At 37.2% G+C, this 25460-nt stretch overlaps 1 protein-coding gene across 1 annotated transcript in view; it reads left to right on the top strand.

The window, feature by feature from the left end:
• LOC107736908 (collagen alpha-1(I) chain-like) overlaps nucleotides 1–25460 on the top strand; it is a 49323-nt gene that overhangs the window by 16290 nt on the left and 7573 nt on the right. Inside the window, exons 5-46 of the mRNA XM_016548297.1 lie at nucleotides 874–1005; nucleotides 1302–1382; nucleotides 10156–10803; nucleotides 12400–12444; nucleotides 13674–13793; nucleotides 15283–15321; nucleotides 15410–15463; nucleotides 15604–15657; nucleotides 16264–16317; nucleotides 16512–16556; nucleotides 17163–17216; nucleotides 17418–17462; nucleotides 17541–17594; nucleotides 17722–17829; nucleotides 17937–17990; nucleotides 18089–18142; nucleotides 18274–18318; nucleotides 18405–18458; nucleotides 18669–18713; nucleotides 19247–19300; nucleotides 20372–20425; nucleotides 20534–20587; nucleotides 20701–20754; nucleotides 21429–21482; nucleotides 21663–21707; nucleotides 21852–21896; nucleotides 21991–22098; nucleotides 22194–22247; nucleotides 22331–22384; nucleotides 22605–22658; nucleotides 22772–22879; nucleotides 23008–23061; nucleotides 23138–23245; nucleotides 23726–23779; nucleotides 23880–23933; nucleotides 24011–24064; nucleotides 24211–24264; nucleotides 24415–24522; nucleotides 24627–24680; nucleotides 24815–24868; nucleotides 24948–25001; nucleotides 25137–25190. Of these exons, the coding sequence (XP_016403783.1) occupies nucleotides 874–1005; nucleotides 1302–1382; nucleotides 10156–10803; nucleotides 12400–12444; nucleotides 13674–13793; nucleotides 15283–15321; nucleotides 15410–15463; nucleotides 15604–15657; nucleotides 16264–16317; nucleotides 16512–16556; nucleotides 17163–17216; nucleotides 17418–17462; nucleotides 17541–17594; nucleotides 17722–17829; nucleotides 17937–17990; nucleotides 18089–18142; nucleotides 18274–18318; nucleotides 18405–18458; nucleotides 18669–18713; nucleotides 19247–19300; nucleotides 20372–20425; nucleotides 20534–20587; nucleotides 20701–20754; nucleotides 21429–21482; nucleotides 21663–21707; nucleotides 21852–21896; nucleotides 21991–22098; nucleotides 22194–22247; nucleotides 22331–22384; nucleotides 22605–22658; nucleotides 22772–22879; nucleotides 23008–23061; nucleotides 23138–23245; nucleotides 23726–23779; nucleotides 23880–23933; nucleotides 24011–24064; nucleotides 24211–24264; nucleotides 24415–24522; nucleotides 24627–24680; nucleotides 24815–24868; nucleotides 24948–25001; nucleotides 25137–25190 (3225 nt within the window). The remainder of the gene's footprint in view (nucleotides 1–873; nucleotides 1006–1301; nucleotides 1383–10155; nucleotides 10804–12399; nucleotides 12445–13673; nucleotides 13794–15282; nucleotides 15322–15409; nucleotides 15464–15603; nucleotides 15658–16263; nucleotides 16318–16511; nucleotides 16557–17162; nucleotides 17217–17417; nucleotides 17463–17540; nucleotides 17595–17721; nucleotides 17830–17936; nucleotides 17991–18088; nucleotides 18143–18273; nucleotides 18319–18404; nucleotides 18459–18668; nucleotides 18714–19246; nucleotides 19301–20371; nucleotides 20426–20533; nucleotides 20588–20700; nucleotides 20755–21428; nucleotides 21483–21662; nucleotides 21708–21851; nucleotides 21897–21990; nucleotides 22099–22193; nucleotides 22248–22330; nucleotides 22385–22604; nucleotides 22659–22771; nucleotides 22880–23007; nucleotides 23062–23137; nucleotides 23246–23725; nucleotides 23780–23879; nucleotides 23934–24010; nucleotides 24065–24210; nucleotides 24265–24414; nucleotides 24523–24626; nucleotides 24681–24814; nucleotides 24869–24947; nucleotides 25002–25136; nucleotides 25191–25460) is intronic.

Here is a 25460-nt window from a genome sequence, read left to right as displayed (position 1 = left end):
TCTTGGATGGCCTAAGGGTAAGTACATTTTCAAAAAATTTTCATTCTTGGGTGAATTTAATTTGTCGCTCCTTCTGTGTACAGAGTAAAGGAGTCACTTCTACAACCCTAAACACTTGATTGTTGACATTTTAACATTTTGGTGTTTTTGCTATAAACAAGAAACATATATGCCGTCTTAGATGCCAGTTTAACCTGTTTGGCATATAAATGATCAACGAAAAATTTGTGGCAGGAAGTGTAAAATGTTTGTAGCTGGGGTGTATACATGGCCATGGATTACATATTATAACAACAGATCCACATCAGGTTGGGGGTAAAAGAGGCATTTTGGAAGATTATTTTGGCCTTGTAAAATGGATGTCAAATTAAATTCCTGTGTTATGCTGAAGGGACAGGCATTTTAATGGAAGTAGGAGTATAGTTTAGACAGCTGTGCACAAGTTAAATGCCCTTTTTTGGTTGTGTTAGACGGGGAAAGTTAATACAGCATGAAGTCTAAGCTGAGTCTCAGAAAATGACATCATAGACTCCAAACATTCCATTTACATACTCACACACTGAACTCAGTCATGTGGTCACATGATCAGGGTTTGCATTTTCCCGACTTCTATAGGCAACACTTCATAATCGTAACAAACATCATTTTATTATAAGTTTAACAGATTGCTGGACTGTCATCTAGACTCCAAGCATTGATTGTTTCATATGTATTTATGTCTAAAATGAACTGCTAATAAAAGCGTGTATGCTTATGTATTTGTGTGTGTGTGTGTGTCTGTAAGCAGGCATGCATGTATGCACTGTGTGGCTGTATGGGTTGTATGTATGTATCTGTATAGGTGTAATAGTTCCATTTGCCTCATTTCTTTAGGGTGATCTGATGCAAGTGGCCTTTCTGATGGGAGAACCAGATGCAGCTCGAGATCAGTGTGCCGTTTTCCAATCCCAGTGTGGCGGAACCGGACACAAACCACCTCGCTCTCCTCGCATACACACTGAAGAGGTAAGCGAGCCATACTGTACAGGGAATGTCATTCAACCTACCCACACTGATGTCTTCTGAGTTGGACTAGTTTCTACCAAGTGGCCGACGAATTCACCATGACTTAAACAACAAAATAAATGGGAAGTGTGTTTATACTATTGTGTGTGTTTATAATATTGTGTATAATTGTGTGTGCTAATATTGTGCACTCTACATTTAATTTCCTATCTCAATATACTGTATTCTTTCAAGAGTTCTACAGTATCTGCATACACCATCTTTTCATCAGTCATCTTTTCCCTTTCCCTGTCCAGGAACTTCTGCTGTCTTCAAATAACCTGGAGGACTTATTAGAGACAGCAGAGGACAGTGTCTATTTTCGTGCAAAACTGACTGTAAGTAGCAATACTATGCTGCTGTGCCATAGTTACTAAGTTACTTGTCATATGAAGTAAAATTCATAGTTCACCCAATAAATGAAAATGCTGTTATTTACTCACCCTCATGCCATTCCAAACCCATATGACCTGTTAAACATACAAGAAGACATATTGCAGAATGTCCATAGTGGTCTTTTTTATATCACAAAAAAAAAAGAAGAAAAGAGGACTCTCACACTTTTAAAAATTACAAAGAAGCACCTTAAAAGTTGTCTGTGTATTCTCTTCATCACTAAAAGCTTTATACAACTTCAGAAGACTGTATATAGCAATAGGAATATAGCAAACAAGTCTTATGGACAACTTTTATGGTATATTTATGTTGCTTTTTGCTAATTTTGGGCGCTATATGAGGGTAAATGATGACAAATTTGTTGGTAAAGTAACTCTTTAAATATTCATTAAATTAACGTTAAATTACCTAGCAAAAGATCAAACATCCTAAAGATACTATTAAAATATTTATATTGGTATTCCCCTAGAGTTTTAAAAACTAATTGGATAAGGAATTGCTCAATCCTGTCTGCTTTGGGCACATCATGTCTTGCTTTCTTGTAACTCAAATAGTATACATACTATATCTCAGCAAGTTTATTTCTATAGTTACCTCCACAGAGTTGTTTTTACTATTTGTCTAATGCTGAAAAGCACTACGTTTTGAGAATCATATTTTGATTGCATGTTTGATGTGGATACAACTGCTTGAAATTGTGGCCTCAAGCATTACATGTGAACTGTCAATTTATATTACCACTCAACATATTTTAAACCTCGTTAGAAGCTGTATTTGTATTTGCACACCTTTCCTGTCAGGCTGATAGTAAATGAATGTCTAATCTGCGGTTTTTATATGTACAAAATCAAAAGAAATTCCTGATGAGAACAAATGACAGTCTTACAGTCTTCCAACATACTGTGAACCTGTGATCATATATCAAACCCAAATGGGCTTTCCAAATCTTTTTTTTTTTTTTACTTTCTTAAGCCAAATAAAGATTGTGTGTGGTGTTGCTGAGCTATAGCAGCCCAGTCAGTCTATGTGTGTTTGGCAGCTGTGAGCTGTTTGGCCAATGGATTCATGGTTTTTGTGGGCTTAGAAACTGCAGATATGAATATCAATGGACTCCATATTCCATTCGATTCAAAACCAAATGGTTAATTCGTGCAGAACGTACCATAGCATGTTTAAAACATCTAGTGCCTCAATCAATCACCTGGACTCCATTATGTTATGTCAAAAAGGTGGTGGATTTCAAAGACTAAAGAGAACCAGATTTTTTTTTTTACATACCTGTTTTATTTCTCCAGTTTCGGTCTCTCTTGTGGCATAACCTCTAGACTAAGATCTTTTGTTGTGGTGTTTCGCTTTGATGCTCCATTTTTGGTTTTCCAGTTTCCTGCACTCATGCTCCCAGTGGAACAGGTTAATAAGAAACGTATGGCTTTCTTTGATCCCTTTAACCCAACAGGAGGTCAGGGGTCAAAGGTAATCACTAATTTAGCTTGTCACTCATTTTCAGTGTCACAGCTTTGAGACCAAAGTCATGAATGTTTAGTTGGATGTGTGTATGTATGCATATTTTTGGGTTAGATGACCAATTGAGAGACTTGACCAACTGAGATATGTATATGTGTGTACCTTGTCCAATATTGCTTGTTAAATGATTGATACCTCAAATCATTATTATTATTATTATTAGGGATTTTTTTGCCAATTTAATTATACAGGCATCATGGCTCAAGATCTGTTGAGACATGGGGTTTTATGTGTTACTTTTATGTTTGCTTGACCCACTGGGTGATGTGTGTGTGATTGTCAGAGTTTATAATGCATTTATGTTTGTGTCTGTCTCTGTTGATTTGTTTTGGGTTGCTCTCCTCAGTCTGCAGGGGCATTATATATGTTTAAAAGTAGTGTTGGTGTGTTTAGAAATAGCCTCGTTCTTACCGTGGGTTTCATTTGGCAGAGGTGGGCACAAGCCTGTAATGGATTTCCTCTGCACTAAAATTAGGTTTGAGTTGGACTGAGAACTCCTCTAGGGAAGTGTCAGAATTACTCAGACAGGCTGTGAAGCATTCAACATCTCCAGACGTGCCTTTGAACTCACTCTCCCTGTGAGTGTAAAGTAAGAAATGTGAGATCTATGTAGGTTCTTTATTTGTTTATGGACAAAAGTGTGGACATGCATGAGACATTTCCAACTATCCTTAAACCAAACACTTTGGAAATGTTGTTTGTACAAGACGTTTACAAAGGCCGAAGAGTAGGTTGAGTGCATTTTGTCCGTTCTATCATCTCGGTTATTTTCTGCCATAAGGTTTATTATTAATGGCTCTTGAGAAGGCAGGGATTTGAACTAAAGGCTAAGTTGTTACATCACACCCAGGTGAGCCATTCGGACACTTTCAGACCTAAAATTGTCATTGTTTTACTGATTTATTGATATTGAAATACAGTACAATGCTGTTCAAAAGTTTAGGGTCAGTAAGATTTTTAAAAAATAGAAATTAATCATTTTTATTGAGCAAGAATGCATTAAAAGTGACAGTAAAGAAATTTGTTAGAAGAGATTTCTATTTCAAATAAACACTTTCTGTTAACCAAAATAAGAAATATTTTTTGAGCATGAAATCAGCATATCTGGCTGCTTGAAAATTCAGCTTTACCATCACAGGAATGACATTTTTGAAATATATTTAAATAGAATACAGTTATTTTAAATTATAATGATATTTCACAATATTACTGTTTTTGATCAAATAAATGCAGCCTTTGTGTGCAAAACAGACATGAAAAACATGAAAAATTTTTTTACTAACCCCCATCTTTTGAACAGTATTGTAGGTTCCTGTTTTTTTTTCCTTCTAAGCCTCTTGCCTCACTTTTTGATGAGCAAAGATGTTTACACATGCATACTGACATACATGCATGGATTGAGGTAAGCTCATAGAACAGTTGCCTTGCATCCTTGTATTAAAAAAAACTACTTAAGATGATGAGCCTATAAACACATCTGTCATCTTAGAAATAATTGAAGCAATGAGTTGTTTTCTCATCTCTTTTCTTTATATAGCTTACAGTGCATGCCATTTCCATGTCTCAAGCTTTAAAAAAAATCCCTCTCAGCAAATTACAACAGCACTGACGCATTGAACTGAGAAGCATCTCTTTCAGACATGTCAGATTCATAATGATCTCATAGTAAGATAATTGGAGTGTGCCAAGGATTCCACTGATGGGTTGAAAAGTAATGTACTTTAATATCCAATAGCGGAAATATATTTATGACTCGATTGTATGATAGTTTTATCAATGGCTGCGTGAGACAAAGTTAGTTTAAATAAATATAATTCTTTTAAAACTTTTTCAGCCTAGAAATGTGAATGCAAATTATATTTAAGTTTTTACAAGCTGAATCATAAGTTTTGGTTAAGACAGCTGCTGAGAATACCATCCATAAAACAATCTGTTTGATCTATTCAGATTGATCTGTTTCCCCGCAGCAGTTGTCAGTTGTTTAGTACAACAAATATAAATGTGTTTGTAATTAAGTTAATATCTATTTATACACGTGCAAAATATTGTGTCCCATTTGGATGTCACAATGACAATAAACAAGAGGAACAACCATGTGATTATGTGACATTCAGCTGTGCAAACTGTTAAGGCATTTTTCCCTTTTTGGTGTGCATGATGGTTTACTGAAAACTCCATAATTATACGTCATTGTGCATGCGTCTATATCACGCCTGCTCTCTTCCTTGACAGCTGCTGAGAATACCATCCATAAAACAATCTGTTTGATCTATTCAGATTGATCTGTTTCCCCGCAGCAGTTGTCAGTTGTTTAGTACAACAAATATAAATGTGTTTGTAATTAAGTTAATATCTATTTATACACGTGCAAAATATTGTGTCCCATTTGGATGTCACAATGACAATAAACAAGAGGAACAACCATGTGATTATGTGACATTCAGCTGTGCAAACTGTTAAGGCATTTTTCCCTTTTTGGTGTGCATGATGGTTTACTGAAAACTCCATAATTATACGTCATTGTGCATGCATCTATATCACGCCTGCTCTCTTCCTTACTGCCTCTCTATCCTCGGTCAGTCACAGACTATTGCTGGTGCCCTCAGCTCCAGCACCACTGACTGTAATTATGTGTTCTGAGACAGTAATTTAGTGCCGTCCACCCCCAAACCCACAATAAATCACATGCAGTGAATGCAAAGTGACTTTACCATGCATAAATATTACTCTTTCCCATTATGGATGGATGGATGGATGGACGGATGTATCTAGGTAGATGTAGCTAGATAGATATAGATAAATAGAAGTAGATAGATATAGATAGGTAGCTATTTAAGAATACGACAGACAGACAGACAGACAGACAGATAGACAGATAGACAGATAGATAGATAGATAGATAGACTTGTCAACTCTCATCAGGCTCCTACAAATCCAGAACTGACTGGAAATTTCTGGAAGCAATTATCTGTTACTGGGGAAGGACTCTTGTGACAAATCTCCATGGATTGTCTCCATAAGGACTTTCCACAGTGCTTTCTGTGTTATGAGTTGAGGGTGTGGATGGCCCCCTCTTTGATTTAGGATCTTCTCTTTGATTCTGAATACTGCAAGTGTTTTTTTTCCTCTCCACTTGCACATAATTCACATCAGCAGGATCTCAGAAAGCTGTCAAGAAAGCTGTTACTGGTGAATTCTGTCAGATGTTGCCAAAAATGTGTCTGCATGTGGACAGTGTTTGAATTTCCCATCGGTCCATTTGTCCTTATTAGCAGAGCGTTATTGTATAAACCACATTGTTTCTATAAATGAATTCTGTTCCACCTAGGCATCCATGTAAGTACTTGTATCTGGACACTACCAGCTCACAAAGACAAGAGCACAGGCTTACACATACACCCGCTCAGTTCACCCCGAAGCCACATAGTCAAACAGGTGTCTCATTGTGTGAAGTAGATGAAATGTGTGTGTGCGCATGTAATCTCTTTGTATGTGGGTGGATTGAGAGTTTGGGGGTGTGCTAGTGTGTTTGGCAAGTATTTGACTAGTCTTAACTGTGAGTTTGACTGAATTTTTGTTGCAGGTGTTGTATGTGTGAGTGAATGTGAGTGTGTGTGTATGTGTGTGTGTGTCACCATGAGGATCTGGATGTGTTTGCTAGGATGGTTTCTGTTGGATTTAATGAAATTTGGAGTGCAAGGTCAGAAGAATCACATTCCAAAGGTATGGCTTCATCTGGCAACCCTTCCGAAATGTGTTTGTTTGGGAAAATTATTCTTACAAATCATGCATCCACTTCCCCTATCTAATAATGACACGTGGGTTTGGTGGTGCACGCTAATCCAATAGTTTATGAAACTCCACTTTGATTAGATTTTTTTTTATGGATTGTAGTATCTGTATAAATATTTGTGTTGAAAAATAAGTCATGTGCGTGTAATCAAGTGTTATTCCATCTCTCTTGAAGGCTGACTGGTTTGGCTGCAGATGTGAGAGGTTACAGTGGCTTCGGTTTATATGAGGGAAATAGTTTTCACTATTCTGGTTCGACCCAGATTACCACAAACGCTGGGTTCATGTCCAGTGTCAGGGTGCAGTTTTTTTACTATATTTGACATTTATTGGTTGTGCAGTATTTTATAATTTTGTAGCTGATTTTTTGCACTTCTCTCAGTTTTCTTTTTGTGATGCTTATTTTAGTACTCTGTATGATAACCACTGTTCTTTATAGGATTTTTAAAAATATTATTATAATGCACAGAGCTAAATTGAATTCCCAGCCTGACATTGTATTTAAAAACCCTCGGTGGCAGAAAAACAACTGTGGCAACAGTTTTATGACAAGACCAAAATAACATAATGGATGAGACTGAGAATTAATTCAGTTATTTCTGCAGATGTGATTGGTGTTTTCTTACTTAATTTAGTTTTTTGCGCCTCTTTATTAAATTTGTTTAGTTAAAATGTGTTAATCTAGGACATCGCTCTATGAAAAACATTTTACGGGAAGCTGTATTTAAATCAGTTTAAGTGCAAGATACGGCTAGTTTGTCGTTGCCCATATAAATACCTGTGTCTCTGTGATAGATTTACAGATAGTCGCTGTCTTTCAAGTCAAATCAGCTTTTTTCATACCGACTTATGTGTGTGCGTAATTGTGTGTATGTACTCGACCACTTTTTTTTAGGCTTTCCACTTGCATACAGTATTTACAGACAAAGACAGTAGATGCAAATTTGTACCTTTCAGAAATTAGGTTTTTTTTTTTTTGCTCAAGTTTACGTTTTAGTACTGGTGGTGGTTAGCTGGCATGTAGACGCATGTGTAAATAATGTATCTGAAGCCTAAAGGCATAACACTTTTGTTTTTTTAGGAAACCTTTACCTCTCCCATAGATCTGTCATCTGGCCCTTTTCACTGTTCTGTCTAAACTGTGTTCAGTCTTTTCTGTAACAGACCTTAAATAACAGCAAGATTGTACATCATGTGCACATCACAGCGACAAATCTGGGAACATTAATTTTTGAAGTGATCATTGATCTGAATTATACATAATAGTCAAACTGATATTTATAGATTGCCTAATCTTGTCGCAAAAAAGCAAAAGAAAGATTTTTTTTCTTTGCTTTTGATCAGGTTCAGCCTTTTTTCCAAAATTACAAAACAACAAACAAAAGCATCTGGTCACTAATTAAGGACAAAACCCTGCAGCAGTGATGTTACAGATATTTTCATGTTGGTCCTTGTAACAGGAAGCCCCCTGGTGGCCAAATGGTGTTATAGATAGAGCCGGGGTGGAAGCTGCTCTTTGCTGGGTGACTGCGCACTTAATGTGAGTCCGTGTGTTCAGACCCTCTTTGGCAGGCTATTAGACGGATATCAGACCAACAGCAGGAAGATAAGCTGGACGACAGCCCTTCGTTGCCAGGTGGAGATCAAGTGTCGGTTTATCAGGCCATGGCTACAGAAAGAGCCATTGTTAGTGATAGTATTAGGGCAAGGCGGTCTGATTTTACCCAGGTTTTCTTCGTATAAAGGTTTTTCCATCTGATTTTTTCAGGCTGTGGTCTGATGTCATAACATTATATTACAGTATATTATGATATTATAATAATGTATATTTATACACACCACACATACACATACACACATTTGTTTATTTATATTTAAAAATGTATTTATTTTTTCCTGAAAGTCCTGAAATGGACCAACCTGGCAACCCAAAGCAGTATAGTAATAATTGTGCAAAATAGCTTAATGTATAACTTTCCATGACTCTAAAGTCTCTTATTTTTAGTTTATCTACTTGTAAACCTTGCAGATGCCATCAAGAGAACTGAAGCACTCGTATTGTCCTACAGAAGTCACATTACTGAAACACCTAGCTTAGACTTCATGCAAATAGAGCAACTAGACAGAATCACATCAGATTTTAAAAAGAGACACATGTTTCAGTTTTGTATGATGTCATTTTGATATGCAGCAACAATCCTCTGCCTTTGACACTATGATGTGGATGTTTTATCACAGAGAAAAGGCTGTTTTTCATTTCCCTTCTCATCATTTAGAACCAAGCCAGATAATATGGAATCCAGACCACTATTCTTTGTCATTTTCTTTTACTCTTTTTATTATTTTTTGTCTCTTTCTTTAGAATTCATTCTTTGTGTGTGTGTGTGTGTGTGTGTGTGCGTGACATTGGTTTGCATATTATTAGCATGAGTGTTTTGTGTCACTGTCACTGTTTTGACTCTTAATAATTGTGCAAAATAGCTTAATGTATAACTTTCCATGACTCTAAAGTCTCTTATTTTTAGTTTATCTACTTGTAAACCTTGCAGATGCCATCAAGAGAACTGAAGCACTCGTATTGTCCTACAGAAGTCACATTACTGAAACACCTAGCTTAGACTTCATGCAAATAGAGCAACTAGACAGAATCACATCAGATTTTAAAAAGAGACACATGTTTCAGTTTTGTATGATGTCATTTTGATATGCAGCAACAATCCTCTGCCTTTGACACTATGATGTGGATGTTTTATCACAGAGAAAAGGCTGTTTTTCATTTCCCTTCTCATCATTTAGAACCAAGCCAGATAATATGGAATCCAGACCACTATTCTTTGTCATTTTCTTTTACTCTTTTTATTATTTTTTGTCTCTTTCTTTAGAATTCATTCTTTGTGTGTGTGTGTGTGTGTGTGTGCGTGACATTGGTTTGCATATTATTAGCATGAGTGTTTTGTGTCACTGTCACTGTTTTGACTCTTTAACTTTAGCTTTGTTTGGAGTGGTACAAATGTGTGAGCCATGCATGTAACTCATGCACATCTGATCTTTACATGATGTCAGATCTCAGTAGATCATTGCTGATTGCTACAAGATGCTTAATAGTTTAAATTATTGTTGTTTATCTGCCTGGAATTATTGCACTCTTGTATTTACCTTAACATCTGTTAGCAGCAGCAACTTCACAACCATATGTAAAAATGGAGATTACAGCTTTAATCAAGTCGCATAAACATTCTCACGGTAAATTAGACATTATGATGAAGTGATTACATCTTCATTAAACATATTATAGTGAACATAAAGCTCCCAGATGTAAAAGAAAAATAACAAACAGAATTGAATAATAGCTTACACTCAATTTTTGGTACACATTAAATTATTTATTTTTGTTAATAGGGTCTCCATAGATGTGGGATTATACGTGGAGACGGTACTCTGCCTACTGGATCCAAACGTCCTGGCCTTGTGGGGCGAGGTAATGTGTTTGAGGTGGATGAGGATACAGACCTGGTAGACCAAAGCATCTTATCCAAAAATGGTGGTAAACCTTCCAAAACATTCCCAACTGACACAACAAGCAGCCGTGACGGAAAACCAGAATCTAAATGTCTAGATGAAAACATCACCACTGACAAGCACAAACCTGGCAAACCTTCACCAAAGAAACCAGTGGATACCATAATTATCAACCTGGATGTTCAGATACCCGAGAAACCTACCGGAAGTATTGTACCTAGTAGCGAAATTCAACTGGAAACCACCTCCAGTCCTGAGGATCGAGAATCCAACTTGTTAAAAGAGGATTTGGGGTTCACCACACAGGCTCCTGTGAGAAAAACTTCTTGGGAGGGCATCTCAAAAGGAAGTGGAAGAAAAACATTCAAAACTCCAGATATCCCTGTAGGACCTGGCTGGGGATCTGAGGAGCACCCAGGTACCGTTATATTTACAGAAAGGCATGGAGATCTTGTGCGTGGCTCTGATGGGAATATGTATCGCATTCAAAGAGGACCCATGGGGCCAGTGGGGCCCCAAGGTGAGCCTGTGAGTATGATTTAAGTATATATCAGTGTTGTTATTGTTAATTATTAACTAAAACTAAATCTAATAAAAAGATCATTTCTGGTAATTGCAATAAAACTGAAATGAAATACAAATATTATATAAACTTCAAAAAATGAAAATTCTAAATGCTGCCTTGGCAACTAACTTAAATAAGCTGAATGCTAAAATTGCTAACACCAAACCTGAAAAAAAAATAATAATTAAAGCTAAATAGAAAAAAAGACAAAAAGGGCATTACAAAATAACTAAAACAATCTAAAAGTAAAATCTAATTTTAAATGTTAATGAATACTATAGTAGTAAATAATTATACAAAATAACACTAGTATATATATTGCAATAAGTTTTGGTCTCATGTCACATCCTGTTAACACAAAATTATTACTTGAAACCAGTCTGCTCAGAAAAAAAGGACACAATGGCTGAAATGAATTGTTGTAGCAGATACATCACACATATGCAGACATGTGCAGATTCTTACACAATAAATAGAATAGGAAACTTCTGCCACAATCTGCAAAAATCAGTCTGATGCAGAAAGCACAAGAGGAAAAAATTAAAGAAGGGAATTTTCAGTCCTTTGATGTTGTATATGTATATTTCAGCATTTTTTAAGCTGCACAGCATACTGCATATGTCAACATGTCTCACTTCCCGCCTTGGCATGATTCATATGGCTCTCTATAATTGGCTGTTGGAGGAACGACCCATCTGCCTCACCCAATCAAAATGCAACATTCACCTGACTTTACAAGTGATCAGGTCTAACAGAAGTAAACCCAGATGTTGTGCCATCTGGAGGCTTCTGGCTGAGCTCCAGTGGCCCAGGCACTGTAAAAGGCCTCCATTAGATAATGAAGGGTTGATTTACCAGTTGGCTGAAAACATTAAGGAGATACTGCTCTGTCTGAAAGCAAAATGCAGTAGAGATGCAGTTATTAATGCCCCCTTTTTTCACATCTCTGTTACTACCATACCCTGCATTTCTGTCTTGGTGGGGGTCAAGCATTTAGTCATATGTTGAATAAGGAACTGACTTTATCATTCCAGGTAGTTAAAGCATTTTCTGTTTAAAACTAAGCATTTATATGTGTTTATATACCACTTAAGTCTAAAATATTGTACTGTGGTGCAGTGTTGTTATTGTTACCTAAAACATTTTTTGAAGCTAGAGCAATTGTTTGGCTCAGATGACAAAAAGCTTGTCACAAACTGTTCAGTGCCATTTAGTGATGAATATTTTTACTCTGTGTAAATGGTTTTGTTGCAAAAAAACGTGCAAACCAGGTGTCATCCTGCTTTTAGAATAGTTTTGTGATGGTTAAAAGGTTATGTTTAGGTTTAACAATGTGCTTGTATTACCGTAGTCAGAGTGCCACTAAAGTTAATGTTTTTTACACCTTATTGCTTATTTTTACATCTTTTTTACGTGCTATAAACCTTTAGTTTTAACTCTGTTAAACAAGCTCACTTTCTGTTAAAAATGAAAGCTGTATGTTTTATTTTGGTCACGCTCTGTGACTTTGTATGTTTAAGGTTTTTATTATGCCTTTTACTATGCCTTACTCCTTCTAGGGATGTCCTGGGAGTGATGGCTATCCAGGACCCAAAGGTGATAAGGTATGATAATAATCAGAATGTTTTTTAATGAGAAATGGACTAGAGCACTCAATGTGAATCTCTCAGAGTGTCTGCACTGTCATGGTGAATGAAGGCAAGCCGAGGTCAAAGTGCTTCACTACCACAAGTTTGTGGAAAGTTCACACGCCTGTGGTCATGACCAGCTGACCCCTTGTGTCCTTCTATGACCTTTGTCACTTCAGTAGACTGTTCTTATATGTTCAGTCTCCAAACAGAAGTCCAAATGCCAACAGGGAAGCTTGCAAAGACATGCTGTCAGTCTGACTTCCTATACTGTGCTCTTCAGGATTCTTCAGCCTCTTTTTCTACTTCTGTCATTTATTGATTTTCCTATTGACTTACATACTAAAGTTTAAAATCAACAATCACCAAAGTTTTCATCAGTTCAGCATTGGAAATTGAACCAATAGTGGTGACATCATTGTAATATTTGCAAACTTAATTGGGATTGGTCTTCTTTCTTGCATTTATTTACTAGTCTTTCTCACATCTCTATATAGAGCCTTTTTACACTATAAACATAGTAGATGTGCCAAGTGTCATGGCAAAGAGGTTCTGATGCACAATTTTAAAAAGAAGTCTCTTATTTGTTATTTATTTGTCTTCTTTATTAGTCTCTTATTTATTGAAAGAAATCTCTTAATTTCATCAAGTCAGCATTTATTTGATCCTTCAGAAATCATTCTAAAAGTCTGATTTGATGCTCAATAAACTTATTATCGATGTTGAAAATAGTTTTCACAAAAATATTAACTGTGATACCTGTAAAAAAAAAAGTCAGGATTATTTGATGAATAGAGAGCTCAAAACAACAGGAAATAGAAATCTTTTGTAACATTACAAATGTCTTGATCATTTTATTGCATCCTGCTCACCCACAACTTTTGAATGGCGTTGTGTTGTAGCAGTTGATATTTACATCTTGAAACAAACATTTATTTATAACTTTAGTGGTGAAAGTCATGATAATTTATATAATATTTATCAGTTATCTGGTGGTGTCTAAACTGAACAGATCTATTATGTACAGTGCTGTTTTACAACATGCCTGTTTATACAGTGCAGATGTGTGATGGAATTTTGTTTTTCATCCTAACAGTTCAGCTTTCATCAGGTTTGAGATTTGTTTAAGATTGTAAGCATATGTCAGTGTAAATCTTTTTGTGTGTGTGTGATGCAGTCTTCCTTGTTGTTGTGATTTTGTTTAGGGTTCCATTGGGCTTAAGGGCCGTCCAGGTCGCCGTGGAGTCCCAGGACCTCCTGGGCCACCTGGGCTGCCCACATTCTACCTGTGGAGAAACACACCTGAGGAATGGGCTGCATTTCAGGTAAGTTTTCTCTTTTTTTCAGTTTCTCCATTCTCCATGCTCCATCCCTGTCTGTGGTCTCCCTGTCTACAAAATTAAACTTTATCCCTCATCCCTTTAATGTGGCTGTCAGTGCACTGCTGTATCTTGTGTAATGGCCCAGATGAGCACCACAGCCATGATTGAATAAAGATGCCCTCAGAGAAAAAGAGAGAGAGAAGAAGGAAGGAATTCTCTGTTGCTGTAATGCGGTATTTGTTTCCTACAGTCTTTGAACCATCCCGCACTGTACATCCAGTAATCCAGCTGAGGGCAACGACTTTTCTACTCTTAGTTCTGCATAATGTCATAAGTTGTTCCTGTAACTGAAGGGGTGATATCCCCTTTACTCAAACCCAGAACAAGGTCACCTCAGCACAATCAATCAATCTCACCATCCATGTCAGTTTCCAGCTCCGTATCTCTGAACACATCTGCTCTGATAACCGAAACCTGTGTCGAGCATGGTTTAATTAAAAGCAGCCTGTGACCTCGTAACTCATTTTGGGATATGTGTCCTGTGTGCAGCATGCTGCCTTTGTGAACGCCTTTGTAGTTTACAGGGCAGCTTTTAAGTCTAGAGTCTGGTTGGATGAGAATGGATCATTAAAGCTTTAGTAAGACCAGAATTGTAGGGTTATGGCTTTTGCCTTCATTAAAATGACTCCTCAGAGTAACAGAGAGAAAAGCTTCAAGAATAGACCAGGAATGACCGAAACACATATTTTGAATATAGACTAATTGGTGGGTAGTCTGAATGACTAACCAATGAATCAGCACAAGGAAGCTCAGTATAATTAGGCCAATTTTGAGTTCTCCTGACCCCGATCAGTAGGGCTGCATAATATTTTGAAACAAAATCATTATAAAGTCATGATATTTCATAATGCAATAGTCGAATCTTGAAGGGTGTTATTAAATAAATAAGTAAATATAAATAAATAAATATTCTGGTGAGCTATAAAAATAAAATATTTTTAAATTTTTTAAATGTAAGATGTAATTAGTATAGTAAAATAAAAGTAGTGCTATTGTTCATTGTTTTATAGTCATATTGAATGGGTCAAAAACAATGGGAATGTGGCCTATAAAAACTTGAGTGGAAAAAGATTTTCTTAAAACTCTGTTCACGTTATGGTTAGTAAAAGAGGTTTGAGTTGGTTCTTGCCCAAATATGAACAATCAGCATTTCAAACGCAGCATTTATGGCATATAAGAAACTAAAAAATATCTGTCATCATACATATGGCTGTATCTATGAAAGTCGCGACTTCTCAAAAGAGATGTTATCTGATTGTTTGACAACAAGTTGACCCATCCTTATGACAAATAGAGCAGTTTTGTAGGTTTAACTTGATAAAGCATCAGATAAAGCTTTAATATCAGCTGTGATGCTAATAATGTGATAAACATGGATAGTCATGTGATGCTCAGTTAAATAATTCTATTTTTCTCTCACTCTCTCCTCCAGCAAACTTCGTTCTTCCAGCTTCTCCGTGCAGGTTGGCCTGTAAGTATGCAACACATATTTGTGAAATTTGTTATGTTTCTGAAGATGTAATATCCCTGACTCTGTTCTGTTTTTCGTGAGCTTGTAGAGAGCGCAAGGTCCGCCTGGTCTGGAAGGAGAGATGGGGAAACCTGGGCCGCAGGTGAGGTTTAATAAGATTTTGATGAGGCTCAGCAACACCTGTGTTATGTAGCGCAGTACTTCCTGAGCTCAGATGACAACACCTGCTCTGCTAAATCATGATCTCTCTCACTCTCTCTCTCTCTTAACCTTCTTTACTAGGGGCCACCTGGGGAGCCAGGTGAACAAGGATGTCCAGGACGTATGGGAGACATGGTAATATCCTATGGTGCAACGTTGTCATTTTTAGTAATGCTTACTAAGGCAAGCTTCGTTTTTATTAGTGGTACTTGCTAAGGTATCACTATTGCTCTTGTAGTACTATTAACCTACTAATTGTGCACCAAAATGTTGTTGTCTTTAATTATAATGTTATCGTATTCGTAATAAGAAAATCTGACAGTCTGTCAAGACAGCTGCAAATAATGTAATTCATAAATAGACCAATATTTGCTTTTTTTATCAGAGCAAGACATCAAGATATCACCTCAAATTAGTGGCAATTAATTTGCTTGGGGGTTTTTTATGTGTGTGAAAGGGAGACAGTTATTAGACACACAATACCACCCATCATTGCTGAGATTTAACCACAGATTATTGCAGTTTGTCAGATTTAATGTAAAAGGTACATCACATTTGTGGCTCTCAAAAGCCTCGCATCAATCACTGCTGAAATGAGCTTCTGTTAGCATTTAATGTAACACTATGTGAAGGAGCAGGTAGATAGATAGATAGATAGATAGATAGATAGATAGATATTTGGGACATCGTAAAGTTACTGATAAATGACCTCTACATAACCTACAGTATATGTCATTATAGGGACCCCAGGGATTAGAGGGACAGATTGGGCCTCCAGGACCAAGGGGCCTGAAGGTGAATGTTTGTTCTACTATAATGAATCTAACTGATTGAATAAAGAGATGGTAGTCAGGGATCATTTGAGGTTATGTTATTTCACATAGATATCCGCATACTAATATATGTATACTAACTAGCCCATGACAGACTCTGTCAAACAATTACTTGATCATGATCCATATTATTGTATTCATATGCTTTTCCACTAGGGACTGTCAGGTCGGGAAGGTTTACCTGGTCCCAAAGGAGAACCTGTAAGCACTCTTTTCTCACAGAGTGAAGAATCTATCTTTAAATTGCTTTGATCTTCTTACTCATTAAAGATTAAGACTTCATGCTGTTCAGTATCACAAGATATTTAATATGAACACATACTCTAGTGTTCAAAAGTTTGTGGTCAGTAAGATTTTTTAAATGTTTTTTAAATAAGTCTCTTATGCCCAAAGCTGCATATGTTTGATCAAAAATAAAGTAAAAAAAAAAAAAACAGTAATATTGTGAAATATTATTACAATTACTACTGTTTTCTATTTTCTATTTAATTAATTTCTGATGTCAAAGTTTAATTTTTAGTATCCATTTCTCCAGCATTCAACTGAAAACAGTTGTGCTGTTTAATATTTTTGTGGAAACAATTATACATTATCTATTTCCAGATTCTTTGATGTATAATATGTTTTTTAAAGCATTTATTTAAGGAAAAACTTACATTATAACAACATTATGTAACATTATAATTGTTTTACTCTTTTGATCAATTTAATGCATCCTTGCTGAATAAAATTATTAATTTAAAAAAAAACTTACTGACCCCAAACTTTTAAATGATAATGTACCTTCTTATCCCTGTTCATTTACAGGGACCTGCAGGGCCAGTGGGCCTCAGAGGGGAGCCAGGATTTGATGGATTAATGGTAACAGCCAAATTCAGTCTAAAGAGTTTTTTTTCCTAATGAGAAAGCTCAACTGTAGTTCATACCACATAGCAAAAAACAAATCCCAAGGTTTTTTTTTTTTTTGTAACTTCAACTTGAAATTTCAAATTTAACCAATGTAATTTCCTATTTCTCATATGTACTGGTTAATTAGTTTGTTTTTTCTTCATTTTTCTTTAGGGTGTATTAGGAACACAAGGTCCAAAAGGTTTTACTGGTATCAAAGTAAGCTCATGCCATCTCTATTTTTTACCTGTCTTGACTATAGAGTTTTCATATCTAATGGCTTTACTGTCTTTCAAGGGTAACAGAGGACCTGATGGAGACCAGGGAGACATTGGACCTAAAGGAAACAAAGTAAACATACAATTATGAATTAGTTTAGAGTATATATAGTGTCTACATTTTAGCTCAAGTTGATATAATAGGTTACTATCCTCATGATAACAGATGTCACTTGTTGAAAATTGTATTTTCCTCCCAGGGTGTTAGAGGAGCCCCAGGGGTACAGGGCATTCAAGGTGAGCAGGGACCAACAGGCTTTCCTGGTTTCCCAGGCATCAGAGGCCTGCCAGGACCACAGGGGATCCAGGTATGAGTTACATTAATATTGCTTCACTAATATACTAAAATAGACTTTTTTTTTGCTTGTCTGTACACCATTAGTCCTAAAAGTCATAACTCAATATCCTCACACAGGGAGAGGATGGAGAAGCTGGTCCGCATGGCAAAGTGGGAAAGGAGGGGCCAAAGGTCAGAGTTGTCCTGAATTACATGCATTAAGATTTTTAGTGTCTCAAATTGAGTGTAATATTCTCCAATGTGAATTGTCCATCTTGATTTTACTGAAGGGGAGCAAAGGTCCCGAAGGCCTCTCTGGAAAGTCTGGTCCTAAAGGCCTAAAGGTAATACACTTCATGGTATATTGTCATATAATATGGTTCTAAGCTTTAAGGTATTATAAACAGATCTTTTCAACTAGTTGTGCTGTGTGATATTGATTTTAATAAAGTCTCAATACATATCTAATTTTCAGGGTCGAACAGGGCAGAGGGGTCACACTGGCATGCCTGGACTTCCTGTAAGTGTTCAGACACAAAAGCTGGGACTAATGTCAATCTTTGTGTAGAATGCTGATGATGTCAGTGTTGATGGTGTTTATTGCAGGGTTTACCTGGCCCATTTGGACCTGTTGGAGCTGAAGGAAAGCCTGGTACACAGGTTCCCATTCTATATTCTAATACCATGAACCATGTAGAAAAAATACCATGTAAAAAAGATGTCACTGATGCATTTCTACATCAATTAAATAGAAACATGTAATAATAAGATAGAAGGCTATTGTGCAAAAACATTATAATATTATGGTTTCTAATTCTAGATTTAAATGAAAGTTTAAATTGATTCTCATTGTTCTTTCTTGTGCTCCAGGGACTGCAAGGCCTTGTGGGTAATGCAGGAAGTCAAGGACTAATGGTGGGTTCAGCTCTCTTAACGGAATAGCCCACCTTCCAATTGTTTAAAAGTCTATATTGTTTTTATAAAGTCATTAATGTAGTATTTAGCTACTAGGCTGAAACAAGGCTAGGCTGTTTATTTAGCCATCACTGCTAAGCTTTCTCAAGCACCTCTAACAGACATTATTTAGCATTAATGAGCCGTTTTTGGCAGTGAAAGGAGCTCTATAATGCAGGATTCATGAATCCAGCAGACTGAGCTCCCGGTGCAGAGCAAATAAAAAACGATGATCACATTTTATAGAGGATGGGCTATGCCTTTTATGAATCATAAAGAGGTTATACAAACAAAGACAGCCTTTCCAAGAATTTAGTGGGCACCAGTGTTTTTGTGCAGCTTGTCAAAGTTTAATTTGCACCCTACCAGCCATAAATGAGTCTAGTAAAATGCAGTAGGTGAGAAGAGTAATGGTAAGTGGTGGCAGCAGAAAACACTGGTTCACACATGAACACACAGGCTTGTAAGGTCTTGGTTGGTTTCTCAAACCTCAGGGATTGCAAGGGATTCCTGGAGAACGTGGTCAGGACGGACCCCCTGGATCTATGGTGAGTTTTCTTCTCTATTCATGTGTTCAACAGACATCTTTATAATCACTTCAAAGTTTATTTCCCCTGCTTGCAAGGTAGACACCCTCCTGACCCCGTGCTGAAATTACTTATTGGACTTGCCAGTTTTATTACCTACAGTACCTACATTTAGAAAACAAAAATAAATTGAATCCATATTACATTATTTTTCATCATATTGAATTTGTTGCACTGTGCATCCAAATCAGGGCATATGCTGTTAAATTTTCATAATTTATTCATAATTTATTCATTGAAAAGCGCATCAGCTTTTCAATATCCGGCTGAAAAATGATTGTTCTTGAGTTGAGGGTGTTGAAGTTGTGTGTACGTCTTCTCTATTTTTTATTTTATTAATTTATTTTATTTTTAGCATTTCTGTGTGCGTAAAGCAGATGATTACACTCACATACATTCTACTCTTCTTCTCTCACACAACAATGGAGCTCATACAAATTGAGATCAAAGCCTATTTAGATCTTTAAATCAGTCATTGTTCGGTTTAACTTGTCTTATAAGTATGCTTTGAAGTCTGTCTACTGTTGTGTCTACACAACTACTGTTGTGTCTGAGCCGATTAACTCAACTCTTGACCCCATGCTATGGTATGCAGTCATACAAGGTTCAACAAAGGGGTATCGAGTGGTATCAAGATTCAATTTTATGACATGGTAGTATGTTCCATTGTTGCTGTTATTAATCTTAATGTATATCAAAAGTAGATTTTGTGCTTTTGTAAAGTGTTAGTAAATCAGCATTAAATTAATACTTTTATTCAGTAAGGACTCATTAAATTGATCAAAAGTGACAGTAAGGATTTTTTTACTGTATTTTTTTATCAAATAAACACAGCCTTTATCTCATATTAGCATTTAGTTGTATTCAGGTGATTCACTTTGCCTATTCAATTAGCTTTTTATGAACAGAGAGGTTATTGAAAAATGTAATTAGACTAATACCACTTCAGCAACTTAACCATAAAAAAACACAGCATAGTGATCTGTTTGTGAATTGTTAAATCTCTACTAATGATTTCGTTTCGACTGACAGGGTCCACCTGGACGAGAGGGGCCTATGGGCAGTCCAGGACCACCAGGAGAGAGGGTATGTTTATGATTTTTTGTTGTTGTTGTTTGCTCTCATATACTGTAGTTCATGGAATCGAGCTGCTGATTTTCAGGATGTTTTGGCATGTGTGGTTATTTCTCTCAGGGTTTCCCTGGAAAGACAGGAGCAGTGGGACCGCAGGGCCCTGTTGGCATGTATGTAAGTGACCCCTCTACAGGGCTTTTATAGAGAGAGAGGGAGCGGGATGAGGATAATAATGTTTAAGGTTGATGTTTTGACATAGCCAGCTCACTCTGTCGTATTCTCTTAAGGGGCTTCCAGGAAACGTGGGTATGAGAGGAAGACTGGGCCACACTGGAAACAGAGTAAAGACAATTTACACTTTAACCATCCCACATTAACCAGCGATATGTCATTATATTATGCTGTTGTACATTGCAGTTATAATGTTGAAGCTCACCTACGGATAAAGGCTCCATTCTTATGGTTTGTGTGCTGCCTCGCAGTCTGCATAGGCCACTGACTTTTAAGGCAACATCCTAACCAAAATGGAACCTCATACTGTAAATGACTGCATTCAGGAATTCCCTTATCCATTGCAAGGTTGGAACAACCTTCCTATTAGGTTGATGACTAAAAAACTAGACAGCTCACTTGGGTTTAGAGCATAGCCACACTGTTTTTAGCCTTTACAATAGTAACTTTAGGTAAAGGAGGACATTTGTTTTCTTATAGGGAGAGCCAGGTCTAAGAATGAAGCTCACCTACGGATAAAGGCTCCATTCTTATGGTTTGTGTGCTGCCTCGCAGTCTGCATAGGCCACTGACTTTTAAGGCAACATCCTAACCAAAATGGAACCTCATACTGTAAATGACTGCATTCAGGAATTCCCTTATCCATTGCAAGGTTGGAACAACCTTCCTATTAGGTTGATGACTAAAAAACTAGACAGCTCACTTGGGTTTAGAGCATAGCCATACTGTTTTTAGCCTTTACAATAGTAACTTTAGGTAAAGGAGGACATTTGTTTTCTTATAGGGAGAGCCAGGTCTAAGAGGGCCTCCTGGACCAACTGGGAAGTCTGGACCACCAGTAAGTGTGGGATCAAGTACAAACACTAGGATCTAAAACAAGCCAATCGTTTTTATTTTAAATTTTGGGAATCTTTATTTCTTCAATTCTATGGATAAATATAGTTCGGTTTACACTGTTGTGACACTGTCATTTGCATGTTGTGATGACTAATATTCCCAAACTATGTGTGTTATTTAGGGTCCCCCTGGTCCAGTAGGAGAAAAGGGCCCACCAGGACCCCAGGTGCAGTATATACCATTTCTCCAAGAAAATATAAGATCTTGACCTTACTAGTTCAGTGGAGTTTATTCCTTATAAAGCAGTGCTGAAATATAAAGTGCTTCATTTATTTCCTTCAACTGTAAACCATGGGTTACATCTCTGCAGGGCCGTCAAGGAGATCCCGGGCATCAGGGAACAGATGGGCCATGTGTAAGCACACAATCAGCTCTTTCATTTACATTATATCTCTATTTGGCTGATCATTTCTAAACACTTATTTGTTCTAAATAATTGTCTACTATAGGGTCCTCCAGGACTTCAGGGGGTCAGTGGGGTCATTGGAAAACCAGGACCCCGTGGAAGTATAGGACCCCCAGGGGACCCTGGGCCAAACGGGCCCCCAGGTATTCCAGTAAGTGATTCTTCCTACTATACTTGATGAAAAGCTTCACTACATGAAGGACATTGAAGAACGTCAAGTTAAAATTGCTGCAAATCTTTCTTCAGGGTCCGCAGGGGGCAAATGGACTGCCAGGTATAGATGGGGAGAAAGGAGAAAAGGTGATTGAAGTGATTTATGAGATTTAGAGAATCACAAATTGTGCTTCCTTATGAAATCACTGAAAGTTTCTATAATTGCACAGGGAATGATGGGCCCTTCTGGTGATGACGGGCCTCTCGGACTGGAAGGGCCACAGGTTAGATTGACATGGAGCTGCAAAACTATTTGGTCTTGGATCAGTACAGCATAACAAACTAAAGCAATTAGAGGCCATGCATTACAGAGATTTTACCATGGTTATGTGATATTTTAATGAACCAGAATAAAATTACTATTACATACAACATTGTTATAGAGAAGAAATTTAAGAAATTGGTGGCAACAGAGATGTGATGAAAGCTCTCTGACCTCTGCAGGGTCCATCTGGTCCGTCAGGTTTGGAGGGGCCTCCTGGAAGGAAAGGTGATAAGGTATGGTGAAATAATTATAAAATTATATTTGCTTGACACAGTAACATTTATACAGGATTTTTTACCTTTTACATTTTTTTTTTATTAATACAATGTCATTTTTGTACTGGCAGGGGGACAGAGGTCCCTTTGGAAAACCTGGTCTTCAAGGACCTAAAGGAGACATTGGCCCTCCAGGTGCTAAAGGTCTAATGGATACACCAGGCCCAACAGGCAGTGAGGTGTGCAGATCAATTTCTTAATGTCGTGCAATTTGACTGTGCAATTTAACCCTAAAGTCATATGTCTCCAATGCAATAAGTCTCACTGTCACTGTAAGAGCAATATTGGTGTATTTCTTCTAATGAAGGGCGATGCTGGTCCAGTTGGAGTTGCTGGTGATCCCGGCCCTAAAGGAGAAAAGGTCATTTATCTTTTACAGCTTGTGTCATTTCACAAGGGAAAATGCTATTGTACTATATTTCATTTTTTTTCCTCAGGGTGATATAGGCCTGCGAGGATTTACTGGTTTAGAGGGACCATGGGGAGAAGTGGGGGAGCAGGGAGAGAGGGGGCTCAAAGGAGACAAGGGGCAAATTGGACTGCAGGTAAGTGCAAATCAGCATTTCACTATGTATTTTTTTATGTAACATTTTGTTTTTATCATTTGATATGCACTACTGTTCAAAGGTTTGAGTTCAGAAACAATGCGTTAAGTTTATCAAAAGTGATAAAGTGGTAAAAATGTAAAGACATTTTATAATGTTACAAAAGTTTTTATTTAAAATAAATGCTATTCGTCAATGAATCCTGAAATGTATCACAGTTTCCACAAAAATATTAAGCAGCACAACTGTTTTTAACATATTACTGTTTTGGTGTATATTTGATAACGTAAATTCAGCCTTGGTGAGCATAAGAGACTTAAGAGCATAAAAGAAAGATCTTACCAACCCCGAAGTTTTCAATGGTAATGTAGGTATCTAATTTAAACACTAAAATACATAGTATCTTGTCAGTACTTGTTTGAATCAGCTTTATTGCATTTGTTTGTGATTGTCTGTGAACGTTGGCTGTTTTTATGTTAGGGTGAGTCAGGCCTCATGGGTGGTGTTGGACCTCCTGGCCTAAAAGGTGTAGAGGTGAGTGTTGACCTGAGAATGAATGACCCCTGTATTCATGCGTGATATGGCCGCATAGTTGAAGTTACTAATAAACAGTTCCTGTTTTCTTGTGTTTCAGGGTGGACCAGGCCATCCAGGATTGGTGGGGCCAGATGGACCTCCAGGAAGCAAGGTAGCATGTTTGATTGTTCACTTAGAGCATCTTTGGATTATTTATTTTTATGGTCTAAAATTAAGCTTCTCTTTTAGGGGGAGGTTGGGCCGAGTGGTTTTCCTGGTGAGCCAGGAGATACTGGACCTGAGGTTCTGATCCACTTGAAAACATATTACTGTATATGTGCATAACATGTAACGTCTTTTTTTACATTGGATTGAAAATCTTTGGATGTCAAAAGAATTGCTGAATTGTTGTGTTATTGTTGTTCTCAATATTCATATCTGTGCTTCAGGGAATTGCAGGTCCCAAAGGCGTGCGAGGTGATGCAGGAAAAGACGGGACACAGGTAAAGATAATTTCTTTGCATTCATATTCCTCCCCCAGATAATCTGTTCTTGATAGTTTATTCTTATGGGATTTCTTGGGGAAACCGGGAAACAACAAATTAATTTTTATCTCAAGAGTAACTCATTAATTTTCATATCTTGGCCAACAGGGAGGTGTTGGCTCAGTAGGTCCCCAAGGTCTTTTAGGCCCTAAAGGTCTCCCAGGGCCTGAAGGGGAGAAAGGAGACTCAGGAGATAAAGGAGAACTAGGGGTGGAGGTGAGTTTGTAATGAACTCCACTAAGATGGAAGCTCTTGATTGCTTCCTTAAATTGCCTGTAAATCCACTACATGTTCAAATTGAAGGCATTTCTTTTCTTTAGGGGCCAGACGGCCTTCAAGGCATTCAAGGATCACCGGGACTGCCTGGTTTAGAGGTACAGACCATTAAAACCCAGAATATTGCATTTGTTCAACAAGATGGTGTGGCGTTTTGGGCTTGTCTGTGTATATAAATATAGTACATGTGATTGAATAACCCAATTATATCAATTCAAATCTACTCTGTTAGGGTCTACAAGGTGAGGCAGGGGTACATGGCTCACCAGGTCTGCCAGGAGCTCAGGTCAGTGCCCAGTGAGATTAAATATTTACAGCAAAGGCACAACAAATTTATTTTTTTTGTTGGTGGTTTATACCTAAAGGGTAAAAGAGGCAAGGCAGGGTTGAGGGGGACCAGAGGACCAAGAGGAGAAAAGGTCAGAGTCCAGAGATGAGGTCAACGATGACAACATGGCATTTAAATACATGATGAGTTTCATTTTTGAATTTCATGGCTTGAATTAGACATACAGTATTATGGATTTCCTTATTGGCTTCTCCTTGTCCAATAGGGAGAGAGGGGAGATGTAGGAGAGAAAGGACTTCCTGGATGGGGAGGAAGTATGGTAAGCTTGATACGCTTGATATGCCTGGTCAGAACAATAAATATCAAAGTTATCACATATTTTGAATTAAATAACATTGTGGGAATTAAAGGGGTCATATGATGTTGCTAAAAAGAACATTATTTTGTGTATTTGGTGTAATGAAATGTGTTTATGCAGTTTAAGGTTAAAAAAAAACATTATTTTCCACATACTGTACATTATTGTTTCTCTTCTATGCCCCGCCTTTCTGAAACGTGTCGATTTTTACAAAGCTCATCGGTCAGAAAA

Source organism: Sinocyclocheilus rhinocerous, unplaced genomic scaffold (assembly GCF_001515625.1).
Source record: "Sinocyclocheilus rhinocerous isolate Xijiao unplaced genomic scaffold, SAMN03320098_v1.1 scaffold192, whole genome shotgun sequence".
NCBI lineage: Eukaryota > Metazoa > Chordata > Actinopteri > Cypriniformes > Cyprinidae > Sinocyclocheilus > Sinocyclocheilus rhinocerous.
The sequence above is the reverse complement of the archived record's forward strand: the minus strand, read 5'-3'. Positions and strand labels throughout refer to the sequence as shown.